General features: G+C 36.4%; 1 protein-coding gene across 1 annotated transcript in view; it reads right to left on the minus strand.

The window, feature by feature from the left end:
• Positions 1-1,824: 1,824 nt before the first annotated feature.
• SLC30A7 (solute carrier family 30 member 7) overlaps positions 1,825-26,301 on the minus strand; it is a 74,429-nt gene continuing 49,952 nt past the window's right edge. The window contains exons 9-11 of the mRNA XM_001488337.7: positions 19,594-19,684; positions 16,294-16,443; positions 1,825-6,810 (exon numbers count right to left, since the gene is read on the minus strand). Coding sequence (XP_001488387.1) covers positions 6,763-6,810; positions 16,294-16,443; positions 19,594-19,684 — 289 coding nt within the window. The 3' untranslated portion in view covers positions 1,825-6,762. The remainder of the gene's footprint in view (positions 6,811-16,293; positions 16,444-19,593; positions 19,685-26,301) is intronic.

A 26,301-nucleotide genomic window follows, 5' to 3' on the forward strand; every position in this document is an offset into this window, starting at 1 on the left:
TCCCAATGAGTTTTGCTATTTCCTGGCCCTGAGATCATTCTTCTTTCCTTTTCATCCCTTAAGTTGTCTAGAATCTATTCCACTAACTATTAGGTTCACAGTGTTCTTTTCAGTTCATCAAACTGATAGACACAATTCAGGCAAAGATTTTTTAAACAGAAATTTTATTGGAAGAATTTTGATACAACTGTTTATTATTCTTTTTAAATACATCTGAGATTAAACAAAATATATACATGAAAGTTTTCAAATAGAAAAAATGAAATATGCATTATGGACTTGTTGTATTGTACTTAGGAAAATCGTAATTGCTCACTTTAGCACATTCAAACCAAATTACAACATAGTGTTTGAAATTTGACATTCCAACCTAGCCTTGTACTCAAACATTTGTTTAATGTTTTGATGCCATAATCTTCACTAAAGAAAACCCAAATTCAAACTTGGCCATATGTTTAGAAATCATTAAAGACAGGGAGGTAAAGTGTTTGTAGGGATGTTTAGAATAAAATAAGAAGGGATTTGGCAATTTTTCATTCACAGTATTTCCGATACAAAAGACTCATTCTGTCTATTGACCAAACTCACAAACGTTGAGGCAAACTATGACTTGGGCAGAAATATCACTGAATCTGCTGCTATCAGAGGAAGCAATGGGATTATCTGGCAAACTCTTGACAGGATACATTGAGTTCAAATTAGAATCTTCACTGAACCTAACTGATTCACGTTATGTGATACATAAACAAAATTCAAATACTAAAATTCAAAATAAAGCTTTTTTTTCACTTGTGAAAAGGAGAAGTTTTAACAGTGGCAACAACAATGAAAAGAGATGAAAAATATGTGAAGAAATATATAGGAGCTCTAATAAAATTCAGTATTTAGAAGGGAAAAAGAGAAAAAGTATCCCAGGAATACTTAAATCGCTTGATGAATACAAGTTGTGTTGTTTTTATAGAAGCACCTTCAAGATACTCCTCTGAAAGAATTTTGGATGATAAGACATCTGGGGATAAATGAAATATAAGACATGTTATACACAGGTCCTTAACGTAATATGAATATGGCAATTTTTCATAAAAACAAAGGAGACAATGTGGTTTAACAAAATATAAAAATTCAAGTGACCCAGGTTCCACAGTCCTAGTTCTGCCCAGTTGCTGTGGAGCAGCACGCAGACTGGATAACATCGCTACACTTCCATCGTGCCTGTATTCAAATGACTGAGCAGCTCACAGGGCTACTTGAAAAACAACGGCCAAAGTGAATACAGTCACTTATTTGTGCAAAAATGCCAAAGAGAAGCTGAGATGTCTTCTGTAATAAACAGTAAATTACTAGTTTTACATGTTCCGACCCTTACTTTTGTTATCTACTACTATTATAATATTTACTCTTAGTTAACCAAACATTTACTGAGCATGTAAGTGTAAATTCATGCTAAGTTTGAGAATAATAGGATGGATAGAACAAAGACATTCTTCTTTTTTACAGACTTTCCAACATCATGATCAAAATTACAAATACTAAATTTTCAAAGCTGTGGGGAGAGTTCAAAGTTAAATATTATTCAATTTAAGCATAGATTACTAATCATGAAATAGATTTCTGCCTTTTGAAAAGATGTCTGTAAAATGTAATGTTGTAAGTCCAATGCCATGTATCCCTCTCATTCAGCCCAAAATTATTTGTACTTGGAAGACCATTCCCTAATAACTAAGTTAATGTCTCTTGGCCAGGAGTTCAGTTTCTCTTTACTCACACGGACACTAACTCTATCTTTTGAGCCAATCCTTTTAAAAAGCAGCTTACTCTGTATGAGTAAAACTTTTTACTTTTTTTTTTTTTTAAAGGGTCTTAAAAGTGCTCGAGAGTTCTGATTGCTCTTTTTAGCCTGCACAGTTTAAGTTCAGTGGCAAAGGCAGGAAATAAACATGAGAGGACACTGAAAGAAGGAATGAGTCTAAATAGTATAAATATAACTGTTCCCCTCTATCAATTTTGTCATGATGGGTGTTCACTGATCTTACAGGAGAGTCTGTTTAGATCTGCTACAACTTCTTGGATCTTTAAACCATTGTAGAATGACATACATAAAACAAGAGTCATCAGAAAAAACACTGACTTTAGAGTCAGTTCTCTCCCACTGGCTCTCCTCTAGGCAAGTCATTTAAATTCTCTGCAACAGCTTCCTCATCTGTAATATGGGGTTAAGAATTCCTTCCTTGCAAAGATGTTAGGAGAATCAGAAGAGAAAATACACTTGAAAATTCTCTGTCAATCATAAAATCATGCAAAATTCTTTCTTTATATAAATGTGAGGATTTAAAATGTGATAGCATGAAAAAGGCCACACAAAGAGCTTAACACATAAATACTAACTAAAGGTTAAACCCCGTTCTTTTTTTCTGTATAATTTGTAGTTAGGAAATGGTCAAACATAAACCAAAGATGCCCTCATCAAAAAGACTCACATCAATTTGGCCTTTAAAAACAACCGTGTTTCTCTGCTAATACTTTTCTGCTACATAATTTTTCATTATATTTTAGTCTATCTTGATGGTATGGTAGATCTGGATCATTAATTTTCTAGGGGAATCATGTCTTGAAACAATCTTCTTCCATTAATAAAACTTTTAATGAATGTTCTTCAAAGAATTGGGGCCGGCCCAGTGGCACAGCGGTTAAATTCCCACGTTCTGCTTCGGCAGCCCAGGGTTTGCCCGTTTGGATCCTGGGCGAGGACATGGCACCACTTGGCAAGCCATGCTGTGGTAGGCGTCCCACATAAAAAGTAGAGGAAGATGGGCATAGAAGTTAGCTCAGGCCAGTCTTCCTCAGCAAAAAACAATGAAATAATTTCCTTTTTGGCCAAAGTTCTTGTGAATTGGAAAATAATTTGTTTCAAAGATGGTCACAGAAAGAAAAAACAAAGGTTTAACTTTCTTAAGGTGATGCTTTTATGAAGAGTTGAAAATAGCAGTTTAGCATTTGGGATTCTGATAAGACTAAATTTTACCCTATTGAATTAAAAGATATGTTTTGTTCTATATAACATTTAATGCCCAATTTTGCGTGGCTCTGAGAATAATCTTAAAAATTCAAAAGCTCTCCAGTGGCTGAAAACTAAAGTAGCAAGACTGAAATAGTGTGACCTACTAATTAGCCTGGTTTCTAAAAAGTACCAGTTCACAGAATATAAACAAAATAAAGAAACTAAGCAATCCTTCAACTGGATTTAGCCTTGGCAGTTAACAGAATTCACTCACAAAAGTATCCAATGCACAGATGTCATCATTTTTTTTAAAATCAGGAACTGGTTTCACAAGAGTAAAAAAGTAAAAAAGAGTAAAAAAATTAATTATATCTTCCATAAAGAATACTATGGAAATAATATTCTAAACCTCATAATTAGATATGAAAAATAAGACAATAAAACTCCATTTATAAAGTGCCTTAATGTACCAAAAATGGAGGTCAGATGTCCTTTATTTACAAATGCTTTTTTGTCACATTTACAGAAAGGCAAATCTTACACTTGAGAGGCAGCACAGTAGAATAGAAAGAACTCTCGACTTGGAGTCAGAAGACCTGGACTCTAGTCATGGCTTTGCCACTAATTATCTGTGTGACTTTGAATAAATGGCAGCTTTTCTGGGTTTCAATTTTCTCATCTGTAAAATGAGAGGTAGAGCTAGACCGCCTCTCAGGACCGTCCCCTCAGATGTAAAACTGCATGTGAAGCAATGCAGTATTTTTGTTCTTAAGTCCCAGCATCCTATAAGAGGATGCTGCCATATTAATACTCTCTATAGAACTGATTATTCCATAGTAGATAAAAACATTATAGAACTCTGACCAACTGCATTTGGAGTCAGTGATTTGGCTGCTTGGCAAAGGTGCACAAAAGTCACAGGATTTTGGTTCCTGGTGTACCTGTGGAGGCTTTGAAAAATGCTGAAGCATTCCAGACACACGGGAAAGCACAATGCCAATAACATCTGTTACCACTTTCTTATGCCTCTGCAGAAGAGGCAAGGCGATGACAGCGTGACAAACACTGAGCCACAGAAAAACTAGATACTGTCCTTCACCAAGGTGCAGGGAGTCAGCAAAATAAGGAAGCGGTACATAGGTTAAGCCCTTCACCTTGATTCATACAATCTAGATTTAAAAACACAAAACTAGTATAGGTATATTTCTGTTTGGAGGAGTTTACTTGGTAAGATAAACTTTCCATGAGCAATACAAATTTGTTCTCTAAAGAATATTTTGGTTTTTAAAATATTAGCAAAGTTATACTCAGATACTTAGAGATTCTTTTTACCCCAGAGAGTCAGCCCAACAAGAGGGACATCCTAAATTTATTTTATAACAATAACCAGGTAGTATTTCTCAGTGAAATTATCTACTTTGGCAATACATCAGTGGCAAGAACACTGACAAGACAAAGTATTTCCTAAGAGTGGGCAAAAGGTGCTTTCTCACACTAAATTTTTACTGCTGCACACACAGGTTTAAGGACATTTAATTAAACCATAAATGTTAATGCCAACCTGCTAAATGATATGACCAGGCAGTCTCTTCCAACAGGTGCAGAAGTAGTTTCCTATCAGTCTAATAGTCCATATACCCTGCCCCAGCAAAGAAAAAACATACTCATGCATCAGTGCATTGAGAATACAGTTAAATAAAGTGAGCATATTTTGACAAAAACTTCACCTGGAATGGAGGGCTCAGTGAAAGGCAAAATTGGGTCTTTAAAACACACTGGTAAATTTTACAAGCCAGTGCAAATATTATCTCCGTATGTGAAATATAAGTACAATTACACATAGTTAGCTTTCAAAGGCACACTCGAAAATTCCTGCCTTCATCTAGATCTGTTATTTTCCATAACATGCCAAAACTCACAGAATATCCTAGGCTTCCATCAGCCTTGGTAGTCGATGCAAACTTCCAAAAGACTACTTAGACTTCTCCTGAAAGAGCAGTACCCTTATCAGGACATTGCCTTTTACACTTTCCCTCCTAAAACATCTCAACAATTGTTGCAGTTGAACACATTCTACTGCAGGAATTCTGAGCTTAAGAACTGCCTGGCAGTGAGAAAAAATGTTCTGGAAATACTACTTAGCTGCAAAACAGAAACTATCAACAGTTCGTGGCACTCTGCAGCAGTTTAGAAAAGTGTGAAGAAAGTCTAGTTTTCCTAATGTAGTACAGTTCATTAATTGTAGGTCAGAAATAGGAAAAAGACATTCTAAAACTTAGACAAAATCAACAGCGATTTCTGCCACATCAGTGAAAAGAGGCTGATTTTTGATCTACATCTGAAACAATCATTTCCATCCTGCGGGGTTTTTTCCCCAACAATTTCAATTTTTTAAAGTTAAAAGGGAATATACACTGTGATAAAATAAAGCACAGTGGGAAAATGCCTATCCAGATCAATATTTCTTCATAAAACACAAAGAATATTTGAGTGTTTAAACACTTGTCATCTCAAATTGCAATTTTATTTTTCAAATACACAAGAACCTAGAAATCAACTCACTGATGAACTTCTAAGACACCTGTTAGGAAGACTTCTCTATTACCACATTTGCTCCGTACCTTCAATAGTTCAAGCTCGTGAAAATGCTGCTTTAGGATTCCTGAAAGGAACTATATTTACGCAACACTCGCACAGAACAAATTACATGAGGTGGCATTTGAAGAACGAAAATGCAAAATAATATTGTCACAACCATTCTGCCTTCATTCTATGTTGCTTTTTTCTTTCATTAATAAAATTCATATAAATGGCAAGGAAGATACAGGAAAGCTTATCATAGACAACACAGTAGCTTTTATAGAAATTTGGAATTTAGCAGATGTTTCAAGTAAGTCAAAACAATCGTCTATGTAACAGATACATTTGCAAAGTTTTGAAAACAAAATCTACAAAATAATTTAATGTGATAACTGAATTTGATTTAAAAAGCAAAATAACACCTTTTATTTTTTGATGAGATAAAGCAATAAAAGGAAAATTTTCATATCCCTAGACCTGTGCTGGAAGTACACAAAAAGACAAAATCTGCATACATTACTAACAAGAGTCTTATTTTGTACAGATTACAGAATACCCATTAAAAAAAACCATACATGACCTCTGATGGTATGTTTCTATGCTGGCAAATACATTTTCTGATACAAAGGCACTTTGAAAACCCAATATGGTTTGGTTCATAAGTTTGCAAGGTACAAACAATTTTACAAACATATGATTATACTGAAGAACGTCAACAATTGTGACATTACATATAAAAGAGATTTCCATTTCTTTTTTTTTTTAAATAACACTGGTTTTGTGGGAATGAAAGAGTGGTTTCCAGCAGCTTCAGTGAAGACATTCCAGATGACTGGAGGCCCGCAGTCTGAACTTCTTACCTAGGGTGACGGGTGGGAGTGAGGACGCTGGAAATGAGACAAACAAACCAACAAAAAACACCGCCCTGGAACAAAACTAGACGCCTCAGAAATCAAAATGGTTCGGAGGGAAGAGCACAAAAGACAAGACCGAAAGTCCAGGAGAGAGCCTCTTAATTGCGATCCCTTCGCTGGGAACTCCTGGCACAGCACAAACGGCTGACTGCCTGGCGCCTGGGAGCTATAGTGATGATTTCTCTCTTTTAAGAAGCTAGGTACAATGTTTGGGATTGTACAGTACCAGAAAAATTACGTCCCCAAAAAAGTATAGTTTCTTTTCATTCATTATATGGCCGCAAAGTCAATCTGTACATAAAGCTGTCTCACTCCGGCCTGAAAAGTTTAAAAAAAAAAAATTAGAAAATCAAACAAGCCAACAATAGACTATACATTTCAGAAAAGTAGTAGAAAAAAATCTCATTTTTTTTTTCTACGAAAGAATGAATTATTTTTCTCTTCTGCTCTGGGACATACTTCTCCATTTTTCATCATCAAGTGCCAGTAATTTTATTTTAGAAACAACTACATTTGTAAGCTGCAAAAAAGATTCTCCTTTATCTCTTCAAAAGAAAGCCAGACTACTAATTACATGCTCCGTCCAAGTGAATTCTGGAAAAATGAGGTTACCCATCTACCATTCTTCCGCTAGAGAACACCACAGTGCCTGACTAGTTAAAATCATACATCAACCCAACCTACATCTTCCTGTGATAAATGATTGTAAATAAGTAAACCACCTATTGGTTGTTTAATTACTTTACACTCCAACTCCTCTCTTCAATTTTGGATATGAACTTGCTACTCAAGGACACTGCTCTCAAAACTGCCCCCATCTCTCCTGTATTATCAATTTTTCTCTATTTGCTGTCTACAATCCCTTTTCTCTCTTGAATCCATTTCAACCAAACATTTGCTGCCTACCACTTTGCAAAGCTGTCTGTCAAGGTCACTTCTAAGTTGCTCAGGCCAGGCTCAATTCTCAGTCCTCATCGTAGCACGTCATCTATCAGCAAGGACACAGGTGATCACTTCCTCTTGGCTTCCAAAGAATACTCACTGGTGGCCCTTTGACCTCGCTTATCAATCTTTCTCAATATCCTTTGCTGGTTCTTCCTCCTATCTTTGAACGCTAAACACAGTGAAATCCCCAAAGGCTCAGTCCTCGGAGCCCTTCTTTTTCCACAGTTGTTCCCTAGATGATCTCATCTAGCAACCAGACGTTCAGTACCATCGAAATGCTCACACCTCCCACATTTCTATTTCCAGGCTGGAACCTACCATCTACTTGACACTTCTACTTGGATGTCTGACAGGCATCACAACACAGCCAAATCGAACACTATTCCTCCCCTCGAGCCTGTTGATTCTGTATCTTCTACAGCTCAATTCCATCCTAACATTCCACCTTGAAGACCTTTCTTTCTCTCACATCCAACTCATTAGCAAAACTTGTTTGCCTTACCTTCAAAATAACGCAAACCCAGAATCTGACCCTGTTACATCACCTCCATCGCTACCACCCTGGCCCGAGCCACTATCATCTGTCTAGATTTTACAGTGGCTGCTGACCTAGTTTTCACGCTTCTACCTTTACCCTCCTTTGGTCTATTTCCAGCAGAGCAACTAACTACAGTGATGTCACTCCATCACTGAAACCCCACAAAGTTACCTTCCTTAGTCCTTACACTGGCCCACAAAGCCCTCCCATGACCTAACCCCTGATTACTCCTCTCCCTTTGCTCACTCTGCTCCAAACACAGTGGCACTTCTGCCTGGAACAATGTCCCTGGAGACAGCCACATGACATACTCCCTCTCTTGTCACATTTCTACTCAGATGTCAGTGAGGCCTGCCCTGACCACACTATATAAAATGCATTCAATTCATTCACCTAGCAAATATCCAGGCACTGTTCTATCCCCTGGGAATACACCAGTGAACAAAGTAGGTAAAACATATCCTTGCCCTCACGGAGCTTATCTGCAGTGGCGAGCTAGGGAGGAGGAGAGATGATAAACAAGCAACTAAATACAGTGTGTCAGATGACGATACACAGACGAGCTCCGGAAAACAACAAAGCTTGGTACGAGAGATGGCAAATGCCTCAGCACACCAATCTCCCCACCCTGCTCTCCCTACCGTAACCCCTATCGCCTTTGACATAAAACTTTCTTATTTGCTGTGTTGCTGTGTTTATTGTTTATTATAATGCAATGTCTCTAAGATAAAAGATTTTGTCCATTTTTTCACTGCTGACTCCCAGAACCTCAAGCAGTGCCCAGCACACAGTAAGTGATCAATACGTATTTGTTGGATGAACTGAAATTCTATTTTCCTTCTTTCAAATAAAAATGATTTTTAAAATTAAAGCATACAATGAGTTACAATCAGCACTTTCTTGTCAGTACCACAGAATGAAAGGTAAATTAGAATATTTAAGAGAAAGGAAAAACCAGAGTAGGGGATAAAATATTAACACTAACTTCTTACAGTAATTGCTGGGCTCCTCACAGCATTACTTTCTAGCACGACTTGTTTCCTAGTATTCAAGCAGGAGGGCTCTGCACAAACCTAAAGGATGCGTGAAAGGAGCTGGGAGCTACTCGAAAGCAACACAAAGCGGGAGAGATACCAGAAGCTTCCCAGCACAGAAAACATTTCAGCTTTTTTGCTTCTTTAACAAAAAAATCCTTGCTGTGGTAAAGTTAAAGCTCTCCAAAAACACATTTCATAGCGCTTTCTCCTTAAAGAGGTTTGTGGCAGAAAAGAATTTAATATCAGTATGACTTTAGCTAAAAATTAAAACCAAATCTCACTTTTTCTCATTTTAAAAGTGTTGATAAATATCAACCCTACTCATCTCACAGGATTGTTATATATCCATCCAATATTTGACAAATATTTAATTAATCCTTGCTACATACCAGGCACTCTTGTAAGAATCATGTGTGAACATATGGAAAGGATTTCATGCTATAAAAGGCTACTAAAACAAATTATTATGATTTATTACAATTATATATGATTTATTCAACCCAGATGGCTCCTGAAATAACTATACTTAGGAACTCTTCTGCAAAATTCTTGTATATCTAACCTGAAGAGAAAACAACAATTGCCCAAATAAACTGGCTTAATTTCTTTTCTCTTTTAGCAAAATTGTTAATGAAAGTAAAATGGGCAAAAATAAGTTGGGCTCCTATTATCTCTGCCACTTTCCTAACCCCAGCCCTAATACAGTGAAGATGGTAATAAGAAATGAGGTAGCCCAAGGCAATAAAAAAGAAAGAGGAAAAACAAAGAGGCTAGGTCAATTGATCTTTGCATAGTCATGAGTTAATTACGCAAGCTGATATCTTTCCCTGAGGGGCTACAGCTTCCCACAAAAGCGCAGTCTAACAGAAAAAGTCATTTGGCTTCGTCCATCTGTCCTGGTGAGGTCAGCTTCCAGATTTCCAGCTTCCTATTTTCCTTTCTGAATTTCCTTCAAAGTGGAGAGGTAGGCAGAATTTCCAGAGAATCCTGTCGTCAGTCACCTAGTCCCTGAATGCAAGCCAGGTTTTCTATAAAGTTTATTCACGCCACAAAGACATGACCAGTACTCCAGCAGATCAAAACAGGGCTCGGCTCCATCAAATATTCTACCACTGGGATGACAGTAAGAGTCAGAGGCTGGCTAAGTGTTGTCCTTAAAAAGCAAAAACCATATAATACTCATTGCGTCATATCCTGAGAATAATATATAAACCATAAGTCAGTGAACCCTTTTTTAAATTGAAAAGACAGCTAGCTATTTTTACACATGTGCTCCTTAGAAAATAAATGTTAACCTGGTGCCATAGACTTAGAATATCTTCAATAAATATTCACTGTTGTGGAAAGGAAAACAAATCAGAAGTAAAAAATTTAGAAAAATAAACAGGAATATGGCTATAGAAAATTACTGGTTTGTTTGTATTCTCAACCAATTCTCAAAAACTAGAGAAACTTTCCACTTTAGTTTTTGACTGAACATATAATATTAATCTTTATCCCTTTAAAATGAAGTCTCGAAAAACTGCTTTACTCTTACATGTGAAAACTAAGTCATCTCAGAATCAGTGAAATAGTGAATATGACAAAATTACAAGTCAAGGACAATAACCTGGGTCTGGATTCCTTTTTCTATAAATTGGCAATAATACCACCTGTCTCGTGAGGACAGATGAATATGCTGGGGTCTCAATAAAGGCTAGCTGCTGCTGCTGTTATTCCCACCACTATCAACCAATCAATGAACACTTAAACCTGGTGGATTAACTGAAAACAACAAATCAGGGGGCCAGCCCCGTGGCCAAGTGGTTAAGTTCGCACACTCTGCTTCGGCGGCCCAGGGCTTCGCCGGTTAGGATCCTGGGCGTAGACACGGCACTGCTCATCAGGCTCCGCAGAGGCGGCATCCCACATGCCACCAACTAGAAGGACCCAAAGCTAAAAATATACAACTATGCACCAGGGGGCTTTGGGGAGAAAAAAGAAAAAGTAAAATCTTTAAAATAAATAAATAAAAACAACAAATCTAGGGATGTGTTGGCCTCATATCCTATGGCTGTTTACTCCAACCAACTCAGGAGGCTGGCTTCTGGTGGACTTCAAGTACATATGATGAAGGAAGAAAATGGGAAAATCGATAAAGAAAAGTTGCAGAGCTGGCAAGCAAAATCAGTATTTATAAAAGATTAAAACCCTCTATAAACAGGAAAAACATGGAAGGGGTAGGAAAATAGCCACCTGGAAAGGGGTAGATAGCTTCTCCCACGCCCCACTCTCACTCTCCAGTAGACATAGGAGCGTTGGGTGAGGTCTGTGTTCAGAGACAGGAAGGGATTCTGAAAGTGGAAGAGTAGAGGAGGTAGAAGTTTCTAAAACTTGGGGAACTCCCATTTGGGCTTGTGAGAATTTTTGGTTCCTTCTGGGTATCAGTGTTAACTTCTACTTTGAGGCTAGAGAATACACAAAAAAAGCTAAAGCAGGAAGCTGGGAGTTTAGGACTTAATAGGCATCACAGAAACAGGCAGAAAAGTAAAAAAGATGGAAGAAATCAAGGTAGACATTCTATCAGGGAGTAAATAGCATGCATTAGGCTTGACTGTCTTTTGTGCTTTGTGGAACTGAGGAGGGTAATGAAACCCAAACATATTCTAGACTTTTCTTCAAACATTATTTCTAACAAAACAAAATGTATTACAAAAATTAACAGATGATAATCAGCCAGTTTAAAACAAGAAACATAAAGTGTTAAATTGCCTTCCTAACCCAGTATCCTACGTTCTCTTCCTGTTCATATACGTAACACAAAAAGTAAGTTTTCTATTTCATCAATTCCCAAATGATAACTCATTTTTAAAAAGCTAGTGCAAGGGAAGAAACGGAGAGGGGACTTTTTCTATGCCAACAGAAAACCTTGTAGTTTAAAAACTGGATTATCATTTAAGTAATAATCTGAAAGGAGTTTAAGTACTGAAGAGACTTCTACCAATTCAGTTGTATTACTCCATATTTGTGCGAAGCAAGCCAACTGCTTTAGCCATTAAAGATTAATTAATAACTATGGAAAATGAGAATAAAAAGGACATGCCTAATATACAGTTCTAAAATAGTCATAAAACTTATAGTTTTATAAACAAAATAGAAAGCTATAATTCTCAAACTTCTGATGTTTGACTTTTCAGTTTCAAGTTATCAGCACATAAGTTTTAACAACAATATTTTAACCAACACTATTATTTAAATTCTGTTGTAAGATCAGCAATAAGAAAGACACCTAAATATGTCATAAAACCAAAAATGAAAACTTATTACTGAGAAAATCCTTCTTTTGATCTTTTGGATCTAAGGCCACTAGTATTTCAAGTCTTTCTATAAGAAATATACCTCAAGCATTAGTGTGATTTTTTTTCTCAAAAATGGAGCAATTTGAGTTACTTTTACTTTTGATAAGTAAAATCTATGAATAAGGTGTAATTTAAAAGAAAAAATTTTAAATTTCATTTCATGAAATTGAGGGGCAGCAGAATATGTGACCCCAAAATATGCCATTTTGGCATGTGGATTGTTTTGAGCTGAAGGCAATCAAGACCCAGCAGTCTCAAAAAAAACTTTTACCTCTTCCTTAACTACCTAAAAGAATTTAGACAGGAGTCCTGGCTCAGAGAGAGAGCTATTACCAGGGACTGCACGGCCAGGCAAACATCTAATTACCAAACATCTGCTCTTCTTACTGTCCTGTGAATTACCCTCCTCCCCTTTGAAGCCCCAGGCCCTCGCCCATTCCTTAGCTCAGGATGGCATATAAGCTTCAATTGCCTGACTTGCCTTTGGGTCTCATATTTTTATGGGGTTCCTGTATGTAGGGAATTAAATTTGTTTTTCTCCTGTTAATCTGTCTTATGTCAACTGAATTAACAGCCCAGCCAAAGGATCTAGAAGAGTAGAGAAAAATTTTTCCTCCCCAACAAAACATGTATGTATGTTACTGCAAGTCCTGGGATATACTCATAGAATATGAATATGCATTACTAGGGTATAAGTAGAAAAGGAAAACATACTAATAAACCGTTTCAATTTTGCAAATGTCAGAACTGAAACAACGACCACAAAACAACTTTAAAATCACTAAATGTATGGAAGCAAAGTCATTAGTAGAGTGACTCCCCTCTCCCTCCTGAGAAAAACGTGCTGAACCATCTCCACTGCAAGCCTCAGAGTCCCTGGTCTCTGCAAGGAATGAAATAAAGTTGGCTTGACCTCAGCTGATAGAAAGGCTTAAAATATCTTTCAGAGCTTAAAATTTTTAAAACCCAAATACAGTTTCCAAAACCAAAGAAGCAGCTGAACAAACTTTCAACATCAGCCATTTTAAAAGCCAAGATTTCTAAGGTTACCAGAAGAACTTCCCTCCGTCTACTTCAATTACAACTTCAACAGTTCCTCAGCACAGACATAGCTGCTTGCGCATTTTTAAACCTAGAAATTGCCTTCCTTTTCAGAGTGAAAACTGTGATTAAGTGCCAAAGTCTTAGGAGAGGTCAACAGAAGCTCACACTAGAAGGGTGGAAGGACATTGGTATAACTATGAGAAAGTTAAGGTTAAAGAAGAGACTAGTAATCTATAAACGGCAGTGAAAAGCAAGGTTATTGCCAGCCACACTGTCCTTTTGCCTCTGAAACAGGGAGGAGATGTGAGAAGGACTCAGACATACTGGGAAGCTGTTGCATCCTTCATAACGATGCAGACTTATTACAGTGTTTGTTAAAAAACGGACCTAGTTCTTAAAATTCTGGAGTAAATAAGTGGTTCCAGCATATTGTTTTGTAGTAGAGGTAAGTCTTGCTGTCCCTACATGTAAGATTATTTCATTAATTATTCCCAAAGGAATATAACCATACATTTCTCTTTATTAGGGAAGAGAGATTGTTTAATTTATGCTAAGGTCCTAAATTTAACTAAACTATATATTATGTTCTATTGTCCATGTCTGAAGATGTGATGTCTGTCTATCTATCTGTCTGTCTGTCTCTCTATATATCATTACCATCTTTTTGTGCTTGTGGTTAAAGACCAATGGGAACCCAAAAACATCTTTCCAAACTTAGCATATGTAAAGATGGTTTTGGTCAAATACAGTTTTAAAAATTTGTTTATTCAAACAATTTATTATACATGTATACTCGAAGCATTGGGAATGCAAAATCATGACATTCGGTAGGAACTTGCATACAAAACTTACGTCATACGTTTATCACAGGATAAAGTAATGCTGCTAAGACGAGTCTTGAAAGCTTCAGAGTGAAAGCAACAATTAATTCGACCTTTACATTAGAGTAGGATTTTTGTCCTATGCAGAAAAGTAAATAGTCTGATGGGGTTGGAGTATAAAGTACATGGCAACGAACAGCAAGAGACAGACTTGAAAAGGTAAATAGCCATGCTAGAAAGTTTGGGTTCTATCCTGGTGGCAATGAGAAGCTACCAAAGTTTTTATTTTTTAACTTTTTATTTTGAAAACATTTAAGAGTCAAAGGAATTGGACAATAAATATCTATCACCCCTCACCTATATTCACCAATTGCTAACATTTTGTCTCATTTGCTTTATTTTTCTACATGTGTATTTATTGGTAATCTTTTTACTTTTGCTTAAACATTTGAAACATAATTAGACATTCTGATATTTTGCCACTAAATCCTTCAGCATGCATCTCCTAAGAATAAGAACATTCTTCTATAACCACAATACCATTATCATATCCAAGAAATTTAACATTTACACAACTATATAAACTATTATGCAGTCCATATTCAAATTTCCTGATTACCCAATAAATTCCTTTGTGGCTGTTTTTCCCCAATCCAAGATCTAATCAAGAATCAGATATTGCATTTAATTGTGAAGTCTCCTCTAATCTAGAATAATCCCTCACTGTTTTGTTTCGTTTTTCTTTCATGATATTGACACTTTTTTAAGAATCCAGGCTAACAGTCTTTTGGAAGTTTCCACAAGCTGAGTTTATCTGGTTGTTTCCTAATGGTTAGATTCATGTTAACCATTTCTGGCAACAGTACCACAGAGGTCATGTTGTGTACTTCCCATTGCATCACACCAGCAGGCACATGTCAGTTTTTTTTTTTTTTTTTTTTTAAAGATTTTATTTTTTTCCTTTTTCTCCCCAAAGCCCCCCGGTACATAGTTGTATATTCTTAGTTGTGGGTCCTTCTAGTTGTGGCATGTGGGACGCTGCCTCAGCGTGGTTTGATGAGCTGTGCCATGTCCGCGCCCAGGATTCGAACCAACGAAACACTGGGCCGCCTGCAGCGGAGCGCAGGAACTTAACCACTCGGCCACGGGGCCAGCCCCCACATGTCAGTTTTTAAGCACACATTTTTAAGGCACGGACTCGGTTTCCTCACTAGATCTAGCTATGAGGTAATTTTGGCGGCAGTGCTGACATCTAGATTTTTCGCCAAATATTTCCAGCAAACTAGACCAAAGAAAGAATTTGTGTTCTCTCTCTCTCCTTAGATGTTCCTGACATGATGTTCTTATTCTCTCAATAAATACAGAATGACATAGTAATCGCTCTTACTTTGATTATCAATCACACAACTATGTCAACTCATGATGGCATAAGCCTTAACTGAAATAATTTGGTTGTGGGCATGCACTAATTCATGATTCCAAATACAGTATTAAGAGAAATTCAACAGCATATTAAGCTATTAAATCACACAGAAGTAACTATGGCTTTGCTATCAGACAAAAAACATCAACATAGACTATTTTTAACTACAGCTACTGAAAAGGCATTATTCTCATTCCATGTGCTATTTTAGAATTCTTGGCTTCAAACAGCATCTAACATGTCTTTTTTTTTTTTTTGCTGCTTTTTTATCTCCCCAAACCCCCCTGTACACTGTTGTATATCTTAGCTGCACGTCTTTCTAGTTGTGGGATCTAACATGTCTTATAAAGAGTATACAGGAAAAGAAAATTGACTTTTTCTTAAAGAAACTAAAATCAGTATGATGATGAGTAACTAGGACTATCTTTCTTAAGAGTATTATCTAAAATAAAGATTCTTAACTTTGACTCTGTGGTTGAAAAAAGGTAATACTTACCTCATATTGTGTTTGTGTGTGTGTGCGCATACATATATATGTACATATGTATACACACATAAATATATACATACTTAATATGCTAAATAGTAAATATTTTTTAAACTAGTAAATACAATAAATTCTAAGATCCTTAAGAAGTTAGTAAAAAAGTCATACCTGAGTAAAAATATTATGCGTTTGGCTTAAAATCCACCTAGCATCAGCATCAGGGGCTACTACTAATTTCAAGGTCCCAACATAAACGTCAGAACATAAGGTCCAGAAGTGCTGTTCTTGTAAACTGTAAACTCCTTGCAACTGCTGCACCTGAAATATAAAGGGCAGATATTAACATCCTAATCAGGTATAAGCGTCCCTTCCCCCTTAAATTATTATGTAACACATCAGTAAACATGGATTCTACCCTCTAGTTTGAAAAAGGGGTGGGGGATATTTGAATTAATTAACAAAACCTATCGAATACTCATTATGTGCCAGGTACCATCAAAGGTATTTCGGAAATATGAATGAACACTTATCAAAATTTGTAGGACACGGCTGAAAAAGTGCCTGGAGGGAAATTTACATTTTCAAATTCATTGATCAGGGAACAAGTATAAACACAAATGAGCTAAGAAACTAGAAGAGGAATAACAAAGTAATGTCAAAGAAATAAGGAAGGAAATGAAGGACAGAAATCAATGATCCAGAGATTTAGAAAGTGACAGAATTTAGAATATCAAAAACCTAGTTCTTTGAGAAGACTAATGAGCTAGAATAGTCAATATTTCTTCCTGGGAGCCTGTTTTGAACAGGATAATTCTTCACTGTGTACAACAGTCAGAAACTACAGGACCTCTGCATCCCCACGCCCCAGAGAACTAAAGCCAACATATGCCCTTTCCCGAATCATGTGACAGCAAAAAAGGGAAGAATGTCTGTATGTTTTCCTGATGGCCCCATATGTCTCCACAGCCTTAGGTTGGAACCACTGGCAAGACAAACTCTGATGGAGGTAAAAAAAAATAATAAAATAGGAAATTAAACAGAAAAAATGAAAAAGGAGAACTACAAAAAACAGATTTTAAAAACTACACCAGGGAATACTATAAATATTATTTGAATGTATCAATATGTAAATATACAAAATAATACAACTAAGTAGAATCCAACACTAGTCACCATCTCTACTGCTATGAGCCTAACTGAAGCCAGCATCAATTACGCTTCAAATTGTTCAACATCCTCCAATGGCTTCTGAGTGAAAACCAATGCTCTCACAATGACTTACACGGACCCATGTCATGTGGTCCCCTTGTACTTGCTTTCCTCTTCTCCTCCTCCTCCTCCCCTTACTCCCTCAACTACACCAGCCTCCTCACCATTCTTTGAAAATCAGGCACACTCCTGTCTCGGGGTATTTGCTCTTCCCTCTGCCTGGAGCATCCTTCATTCCAGATTTCTGCATGGTCCACTTTGTTTGGGTCTTACTCAAATGTTATCTTTTCAGTAGCCCTTCTCCTGTTACCTATCTAAAATTACAATGTTTTCATTTTTACATTTCTCTGCTTTGTTTTACTTTTCGGCACAAAATAGCATACAATACATTATTCATTTATATTATTTATATTGTTTATTGCCTGTCTCCTCCAGCAAAATATAAGTTCAATAATGGCAGGGGTTTATTTTTGCTTTTTGTTTTGTTTTTGTTTTTTTAGATTTCTTTTTTGGCTGAGGAAGATTCACCTTGAGCTAACATCTATCTGTGCCAATCTTCCTCTACTTTTTAGTATGTCGGCCACCAGCACAGGATAGCTGCTAATAGATCGGTGTAGGTCTGTGCCCAGGTACCGAATCTGGGCCACCAAAGCAGAGCGTGTTGAACTTAACCACTAGGCCACTAGGACTGACTCTATTTTTGTCTTTTATGTTTTGTATTCTCAGCACCTAAAAGAATATCTAAGTCAAGTGCCCAGTAAATAGTGTATATATACATATATATATATATATATAACATACGCATTATTATATATTATAAATATAACATATATTAAATGAATAAAAACACAATTTTGAAAACCTAGACAAAATGGATAAATCTCTGAAAATACAGAAAATGCCATAATACAAGGAAAAAAAAGAAAATGTGAAAGAATCATTAAAAATTGAAAAGGTAATAAAAGTTCTCTTTCATAAAGCCCCAAGGCCCACAGGGCAAACTTTCAAGGAACATATAATCTCTGTCTTAGTTTTTCCAGAAAACAGAAAAGAGATGCTACTGCACATTAGTAAGAATCTTGACCTTCAACAAAATAAAGATAGTAAATCATAAGCTAATTTCTCTTATGAATTAAATAAGCAAAATCCAACAGTGTATTAAAAAATAACATATCACGACTAAGTTGAGTTTATCCCAAGAGGAAAATAATAAACATCAGGAAAACTATTACTGTTATTCTTCAAGTAGTGAAGTAAAGGAGAAAAACCAGTCATTTCAATAGAAGCATTACAATTATTTAATAAAATTCAACACCTATTTATGATTAGGGGAAAAATGACTAGAAGGATACTTCTTTAACTTAATAAAAGCTATCTACCAAAAACGTACAGAAAATATTTAAGGAAGAAACATTAGATATATTCCCCGGAAGATCAGGAAGAAGACAAAATGTCCAAATCACAGCTCTCTGTAAGGATCTGGAAGAGTTAAATCTAAACCTCTTAGTAAGACCAAAACCTCTATATGATCTGGCCCCTGCCATTCTCTCCAGCCTCTCCAGCCACTCTTCCCTTTATTTATTATGCTTCAGCCACAATGGCCTTTTTTCCTATTCTTAAAACAGACTAAATTAGTTCCAGCCACAGATCTTTTACATTAGCATAACGTGTTCCTTTGCCTGGAACACTCTTCTCCAAGATTTTCATATAGCTGGCTCCTTCTTGTCATCAGGGTTTCAATTTCCTTGAATATGACTTCCTCAGTGAATCTAACGTCGCCATCCCTGTCTACCACATCACTTTGTTTAATTTCTAGTATAATAATTATCCCTGATACTTTCTTATTTACTGTTTAGTTCCTGTGTTGCCCCACCAGACCGTAAGCTCTTTAAGAACAAAGACACTATCTTGTTTATCATCTCATCCCTAGCACCTTAGAAGAATATCTGGCACAAAGTAGGAGCTCAAAAAATATATGTGAATAAATGCTTATATTATTTGCTATTCATACCTATATTGTAGCAGAACTGCTCCCTTTCTAGATGAGAACAATTTTTAACATATTTTCTTCAGTAAAGTTCAATATTTTCCAATGATTTTATTCTGGTTTGTGTTTATTTAAATGGCATTCCTGGTCAACATTCAATCTTGGAAGAAATACTAAATTATACACACATGCTACCCACATCTGTCAAAGTTAAAAACCCTACAGCTTGGAAACAACATAAAATCCAATGGTTTGGAAGCTTTGAAACTTACCCTCTGATAGCACTGAGGCAGAGTATTTTCCAACAAGGGAGGTGTTCTCTGCATTAATATTCCAACAGACTCTCTTAAAAGAGGAATAACACTAAAGAAAAGGAAGACAACAAATTTATTAAAGCCACATTCTGACAATCCCATCCTGTAAGAAAGTAGTAATATACCTCCCCATAGCAGAATATAATAAGATTTATCAGAATAACAGGAGGAAAAAGGATCATCATTGTTCCAAATTTTTCATGTGATCAGTAAGTTATCACCTAACTAAAAGTAAAAGGGCAGACAAAATGTATCAATGTATGAAACACTAACCTTATACTGCTGAAATGTGTTGGAGCATCTAAAAATCTAAACACAGCAGTCATTCAACTGTTATTTGAAGTATGACTTCAAATGGCCAGAATCTTCCGAGGTAATCTATAAAGCCTGTCATGGCTCACTGGTCTTTAACACTTACCAAATATTCACATGCATTTATCTGAACAGTACTGTTAAGGAAAATTTTTTTAAAAATTAATATGGTCTAGGGGCTGGCCCCGTGGCCGAGTGGTTAAGTTCGCGCACTCCGCTGCAGGCGGCCCAGTGTTTCGTTGGTTCGAATCCTGGGCGCGGACATGACACTGCTCATCAAACCACGCTGAGGCAGCGTCCCACATGCCACAACTAGAAGGACCCACAACGAAGACTATACAACTATGTACCAGGGGGCTTTGGGGAGAAAAAGGAAAAAATAAAATCTTTAAAAAAAAAAAAAAATTAATACAGTCTATTAGTCCATTTGTCCAATATTTCTCCAACTTGATTATATACCAGTCTTATTTCATTATTTAAAAAATACAGGGGCTGGCCCAGTGGTGCAGTAGTTAAGTTTGCACGCTCCTCTTCAGCAGCCGGGGGATCCCCGGTTTGGATCCCAGGCATGGACCTACACATCGCTTATTAAGCCATGCTGTGGCAGGCGTCCCGTATACAAAATAGAGGGAGATGGGCACAGATGTTAGCTCAGGGCCAATCTTCCTCAGCAAAAAGAGTAAGTTTGGTGGTGGACGTTAGCTCAGGGCTAATCTTCCTCAAAAAAATAAAAAATAGATAGAAGCCTGGATATAATCACAGATCTAGTCAGTCGGCATCTCTAGTGATAGGGTTCAAAAGTCTGTATGTATTGATGTAGCTAGTCCTCAACCTGTATTTGGAAATTACTGCTTCAGGCTATTTAGATGATTAAATGCACACAAAATAATTAATAGTGTAATGGTGAGGGTGACTTTAATGCAGTAATTTTCTAAACTCCTACACATCAAATTCACCTTGGAGTCTTGTTTGTTTTCATTTCTGACAGACTGAATCAGACTCTTGAGGGAAGGTCAAGGCATCTACATTTTTAAAAAGCTTTCCAGGTGATTCCAGTAACTCAGGGTGGTAAGACATTATTCTACTGCTTGAAGTAGACTGAGGGAGCTTCATTAAACTTAACAGCTTAAGCCAATGCTCTCTTTTAAACTCGTAGTATCTCAAAATTTCCTAAGTAAAACCCCTCCTGATTATAGCTGTAGGAGATAAAGATAAAAGAACATATATGTTTCAAGGAAGGTCTCATAAAAAGAGCAGAAGTTGAAGTTTACCTTAAAGGATTAGTGGTATTTCTGACAGATGGAAAGGAAAGAGAAGATATTAATAAAGACCCAAAGGAACAGAGACAATGCTTGTCTTGTTCATTATTATATTCCCAAGGAAGCCTAGTAAAATGGTGGTCACAAAACAGGCTCACAATAAATACTTGTTGGTTAAATGCATGATAGATATAGAGATATTAGATGTTTGGGAATCTAGATGAAAGAAAGGGGAAGGCCATAGGGAAGAAATTAGGAGACTGTTCCCATACTTTATGTGTGCCGTGCTAAGTACCCTGATAAGGAAGGTAACAATAAGAACAGAGACAAATAGGAAAATTAAACAGATGTTGAAAGAAATAACTGGTGTCTAAATGGATATAGTGAAGAAATAGTGAAGCAACAAGGAAAGCCAAGAAGACTAAAAGTGGAGGGGATGGCAGTAATGAAGATGAAAAGCTCAATGTGGACAAGAGTTTAAGTCACATTAAAGTGAAAATATTCTTTAGTCAGATAGTCATTTAAAAGCCAAGGATAATTAGAAGTCATCCTTAATATTCCTTTTTCTCCCTTAAAACCTCCATGCTCTAAATCACCAAATTCTCATAATTTAACCCCTAAATATTCCTTGACTCCCTCCTCTCTCCTTCATTCTAATACAAGTCTACAACAATCTCCATATCTGCACTTGCATTATGACAACAGCCTCCTAAGTGGCCCCTTTGCCTCTAGTTTTATTTCCTCAAGTCCTGTACTAGGCAGCTTCAAAGATGGATCCCGATGACCTGTGCCTCCTTAGTATTCACGCTTTTGAGTAATCCCCTTCCCTTGAGTGTATGCTGGACCTAGTGACTTGCTGCTAATAAACAGTATGGCAAAAGTGACGAGGTGTCGCTTCTAAGATTACTTAATTCTGGCTTCCTTCTTGTTCACTCTCCGAGAACCTTGCTCTCTCACTTGCTTGCTCAGATACCATGTTGTGAGCTGTCCCATGGAGAGGCCCAGGGTGAGAAACTGAGGGATGCCTCTGGAAAGGAACTGAGACCCTCAGTCCAACAGCCCAAAAGAAACGCAATACTGTCAACAACCACGTTAGTGAGCTTGGAAGCGGATTCTCCCCCAGATGAGCCCTGGAATGACTGTACCCTTGGCTGACACTTTGACTGCCACATTGTGAGAGATCCTGAGCCAGAGAGTCCAGTTAGCCATGCCCAGATTCCTGAACCAAGGCAAACTATAAGATGATAATGTGTGTTACTTTAGCTACCAGGTTTTTGTGTAATTTGTTTATGCATCCATAGATAACTAATATAACCATTCTTTATAAAGCTATTAGATTAACTTATCTAAAAATCAGTATCTGACTCTATCCCTTTTCCATTAAAAAAATATGTTAAAAGCTCCCTACGGCTTAGGGGATTAAGTGTAAACTCTTTAATATGGTATACTTTTGGATCTGGTCCCCACTAGCTTCACCTCCTATTATCTTTGCTTCACATTTTAAACTCTCTAAACATAAACATACTGGTACTCAACTTTCTGCTGTTTCTTCCTTTCATGCTTTGACTCATGCTATAATCTCTGCCTAGGATGTCCCTAATCCGCTTCTATCCTTTCCTTAAAATCTCACATGTAACTCCTTTTGGGGTACATTGCCTGATCCCAAACTGTCTTCCAAACTGTGTGAAATGTCCTTTCTGTGCTCCTATAAAAAATCTGTAATACCTATCAATGTTACAGGAAAACAATGGGTGGAAAGCAACTGGAAGTGGGGTTAAGGATTCTGACAGTGAACAAATATTGGTTATTCCTTCATCTAATCTGAAGAGTAGTGTGTTTCTACCTTTTGAGATGTTATTAAATAAGTGAGGACTCCAGGTTTACAAAAAAGGCAAAGAAAAACATGATGGTAGATTCACAAGGTATAATTCAGCCATTATGACTTTTCTTTCCTCTCTCCATGCTCATTTCTCAGGAAAAAGAAAGAATTAGTCACAGAATGGTTATATACATCTAACTTACAACTTTTTTGTTTTCCTACTTTCCTTATGGTACCTCTCAGAAAATGAGACACAAAATGGTTCCCCTAGAATAAATGTTTGACAATAAGAAAAAAGTAACTTTTTTCCTTGTGCCTCCTACATTTAGCTATTTTGGTAATTTCTTTTCCAATCTTTATCCCAGGGAACAGCTGATAATGCCTAGAGATATCTGAGGTGAAAAATGCACTCAAATGGAAACCATGATACTTGGGTTCTAATTCTGCCATTAAATAGCTTTGGACAAACTGTATAACCTTCTAGAGCATCAGTTTCCTCATCTATAAAACAAGGGAGTGGGGGCTGGCCCCGTGGCCGAGTGGTTAAGTTCACGCGCTCCGCTGCAGGCGGCCCAGTGTTTCGTTGGTTCGAATCCTGGGCGTGGAGATGGCACTGCTCGTCAGACCACGCTGAGGCAGCGTCCCACATGCCACAACTAGAAGGACCCACAACAAAGAATATACAACTATGTACTGGGGGGCTTTGGGGAGAAAAAGGAAAAAATAAAATCTTTAAAAAAAAAAAACAAAAAAAACAAGGGAGTGGATTAAATATATAGGCAATTTCTTCCATCTTTAATTTTTCATTCAATAAGGAAAAAAGGTCACACTAAAAGAAATACTAAGAGAATATATTTGGAACTGAAAGAAATTATAGGTTCCCTTTATACAGTACAAAAAAAAAAAAAAAAGGAAACAGCATCACCAAATGAGATGACATATATTTGGCAAACTGACTTACTCCATCACTAACTGGGAATTTTGCAGATAAATTTTATTAAGTAATCGATACAAATAAGCAATTATTAAGAACTACTATATGCTTTGCTTGGCATCAGATTTTCTAGAACCAGATAGAACCTTACTCGAGAGTTGTGGAAACAGACGCCTAGAGCATCAAAGTAACTTGCCTAAGCTGGTGAATGGGAGAGCTAGAATAGTATCAGGTCTTTTGACTCCAGCTTCAATTTTGAAAAGTTCAAGTCAACAAATACTTATTACATGTCTACCATGTGCCAAGCACTGGAAATAAAAAGATAAATTAATACACAATACCTTACTTCAAAGGAATTCATTACTTTTGAAAAAGCCTATAGAGAGGTCAATGGAAATCAGGTAACAAACACTTATTTAGAGCCCACATATGAATTTGGAAGAAGGCACATATGAATTCAAAACAACTGCAGACTATGCATGTATCCATTTTCATTTCCCATGAACTTTTGGTGAACAGTTTTCTTTATTAGTATGTTGATAATTTACTTTTAAATATATCTTTAAAAATAAAGAAAAGTAGGGAAAAAAATGAATAGAAGAGAATATGGACTCTAAAGCAACAGACGGAGCACACCATGAGCAATGATATTACTTAAGCAACAGGTGTGAAATATCTTTTTGCAAATAATTTTTAAAATATTTATTGTTTTAGAATACCTAGGTCCAGTCTAATTTTCCCCCCAAAGAGTTAAAACACAGTAAGACATGGCTGAGTCTAATCTAGAAGAATCTGTGAGGAGATCAGCCTTAAAACATTAAGGATGTTCCCTCATACAGTCTCTTAATAAGTCACCCAGAACCAACCAAACTTATCCAAACCTTTGTTTAAATTTTTATGTGTATATTCCATGTATGTTGCCTCCCAAAGTCTGCTACTCCCCGGCAATGCCTTTGTAAAAAACAAGAAACCAAAATACAAAAACCTAGTACTTCTCTTTTTCTCCTAAAATTCACTTTCGCATGTGGCCTTTCATTTGAGGATTCTAGAATTGGTGAATTTCCACGATCACAGATAACACACTAATAAAATTAGCAGGGAATTTAGAGATCACTCATTTTAACATTCAATTTAAGAACCATATGCAGATAAACATTTTAATAAAATTAATGTTAGAAGCAAACATTTATTTTAAAATACCTAAATAAAAGACATCATAACTCAAATAAGGAAATAACATAGACAGAGTGCATTTTTTTAGTAAGGGTCAACTGAAGTTTTTACTGATTTTGCCATACTATCAAATTTGGAATGACTGTCTATTTAGGCAGAATTTTAATAAAATGTTTACATTCAACAGCAGCAAGCATTTCACCAGAGCACATGGATGTGCCACACTAATTTTCTCCCACAGTAATTTTAAAGTAACGTAACAATTTGAGCTGTAGGAGCTATAACTAGATCATGAAATGGTGGTGGGGGAAAAAGGTGTTTGCTAAATCACATGGTGAAATGCAATTGAGAACCAAGGTCAATTTCTGTAATAATTTCAAAGGTCATAAAAATGTAAAAGAAACCTGTAGAAACTCTCTTTTTGCCTTTGAAAATTGTGTTTAGCTCAGGAGTTTGTGTCCATATTTTTCTGATTAACCACAGTAATGGGGAATCATAAAACAGATTTTAGCATGGAGCTATCTAGCCATAATGAAAGGATATGGGGAAAAAGACAAGCTTAGCAAATTCCTAACTGAGCTAAGACTTAGAGCTACATCCAAACCCCAAAAGTAAGCATTTGGAAACAATTAGAGGTTCAATTCTGGTTGACTAATTCAATTCTAGCTTTAACAATGAAGCACCATTTTCCCAGCATATATAAAAAGGAATGAGTCATTAAGTATATGAGATTACCAGTAGAACAGGGTAATGGTTTTATTCTTCAAAAGCTGAAGGTAAATCAAATTTGTAATTATACAATCATAAACATAAAAGTAATGTGAAAGCTTAAATGCTAACAGATTAAATAAGCAACAATTAGTTATTACTCTTCATTGCGAGTAAATTTACAAATGAAAAGATATTCAAATCTTACTTCAGAAGCAGCTTTTGGTGAGAGTCTCACCATTTCAACAATAAATAAAATCACCTAGCAGTAATTACAAACAAACCAAACCAAAGAAGAGGGTATACATTATGAAAACTTTCGAAGAACAATCAGACTAGTGATAACCATGATGCTTAACAATAAAAAATTTCAGAGAGCTGAAACTATTACTTAGCTCTGAGAATAAGCATCTAATAATAATAATTAAAACATAATTACTGATTCAATTTTTCGAACTGGC

Source organism: Equus caballus, chromosome 5 (genome assembly GCF_041296265.1).
Source record: "Equus caballus isolate H_3958 breed thoroughbred chromosome 5, TB-T2T, whole genome shotgun sequence".
Lineage (NCBI taxonomy): Eukaryota > Metazoa > Chordata > Mammalia > Perissodactyla > Equidae > Equus > Equus caballus.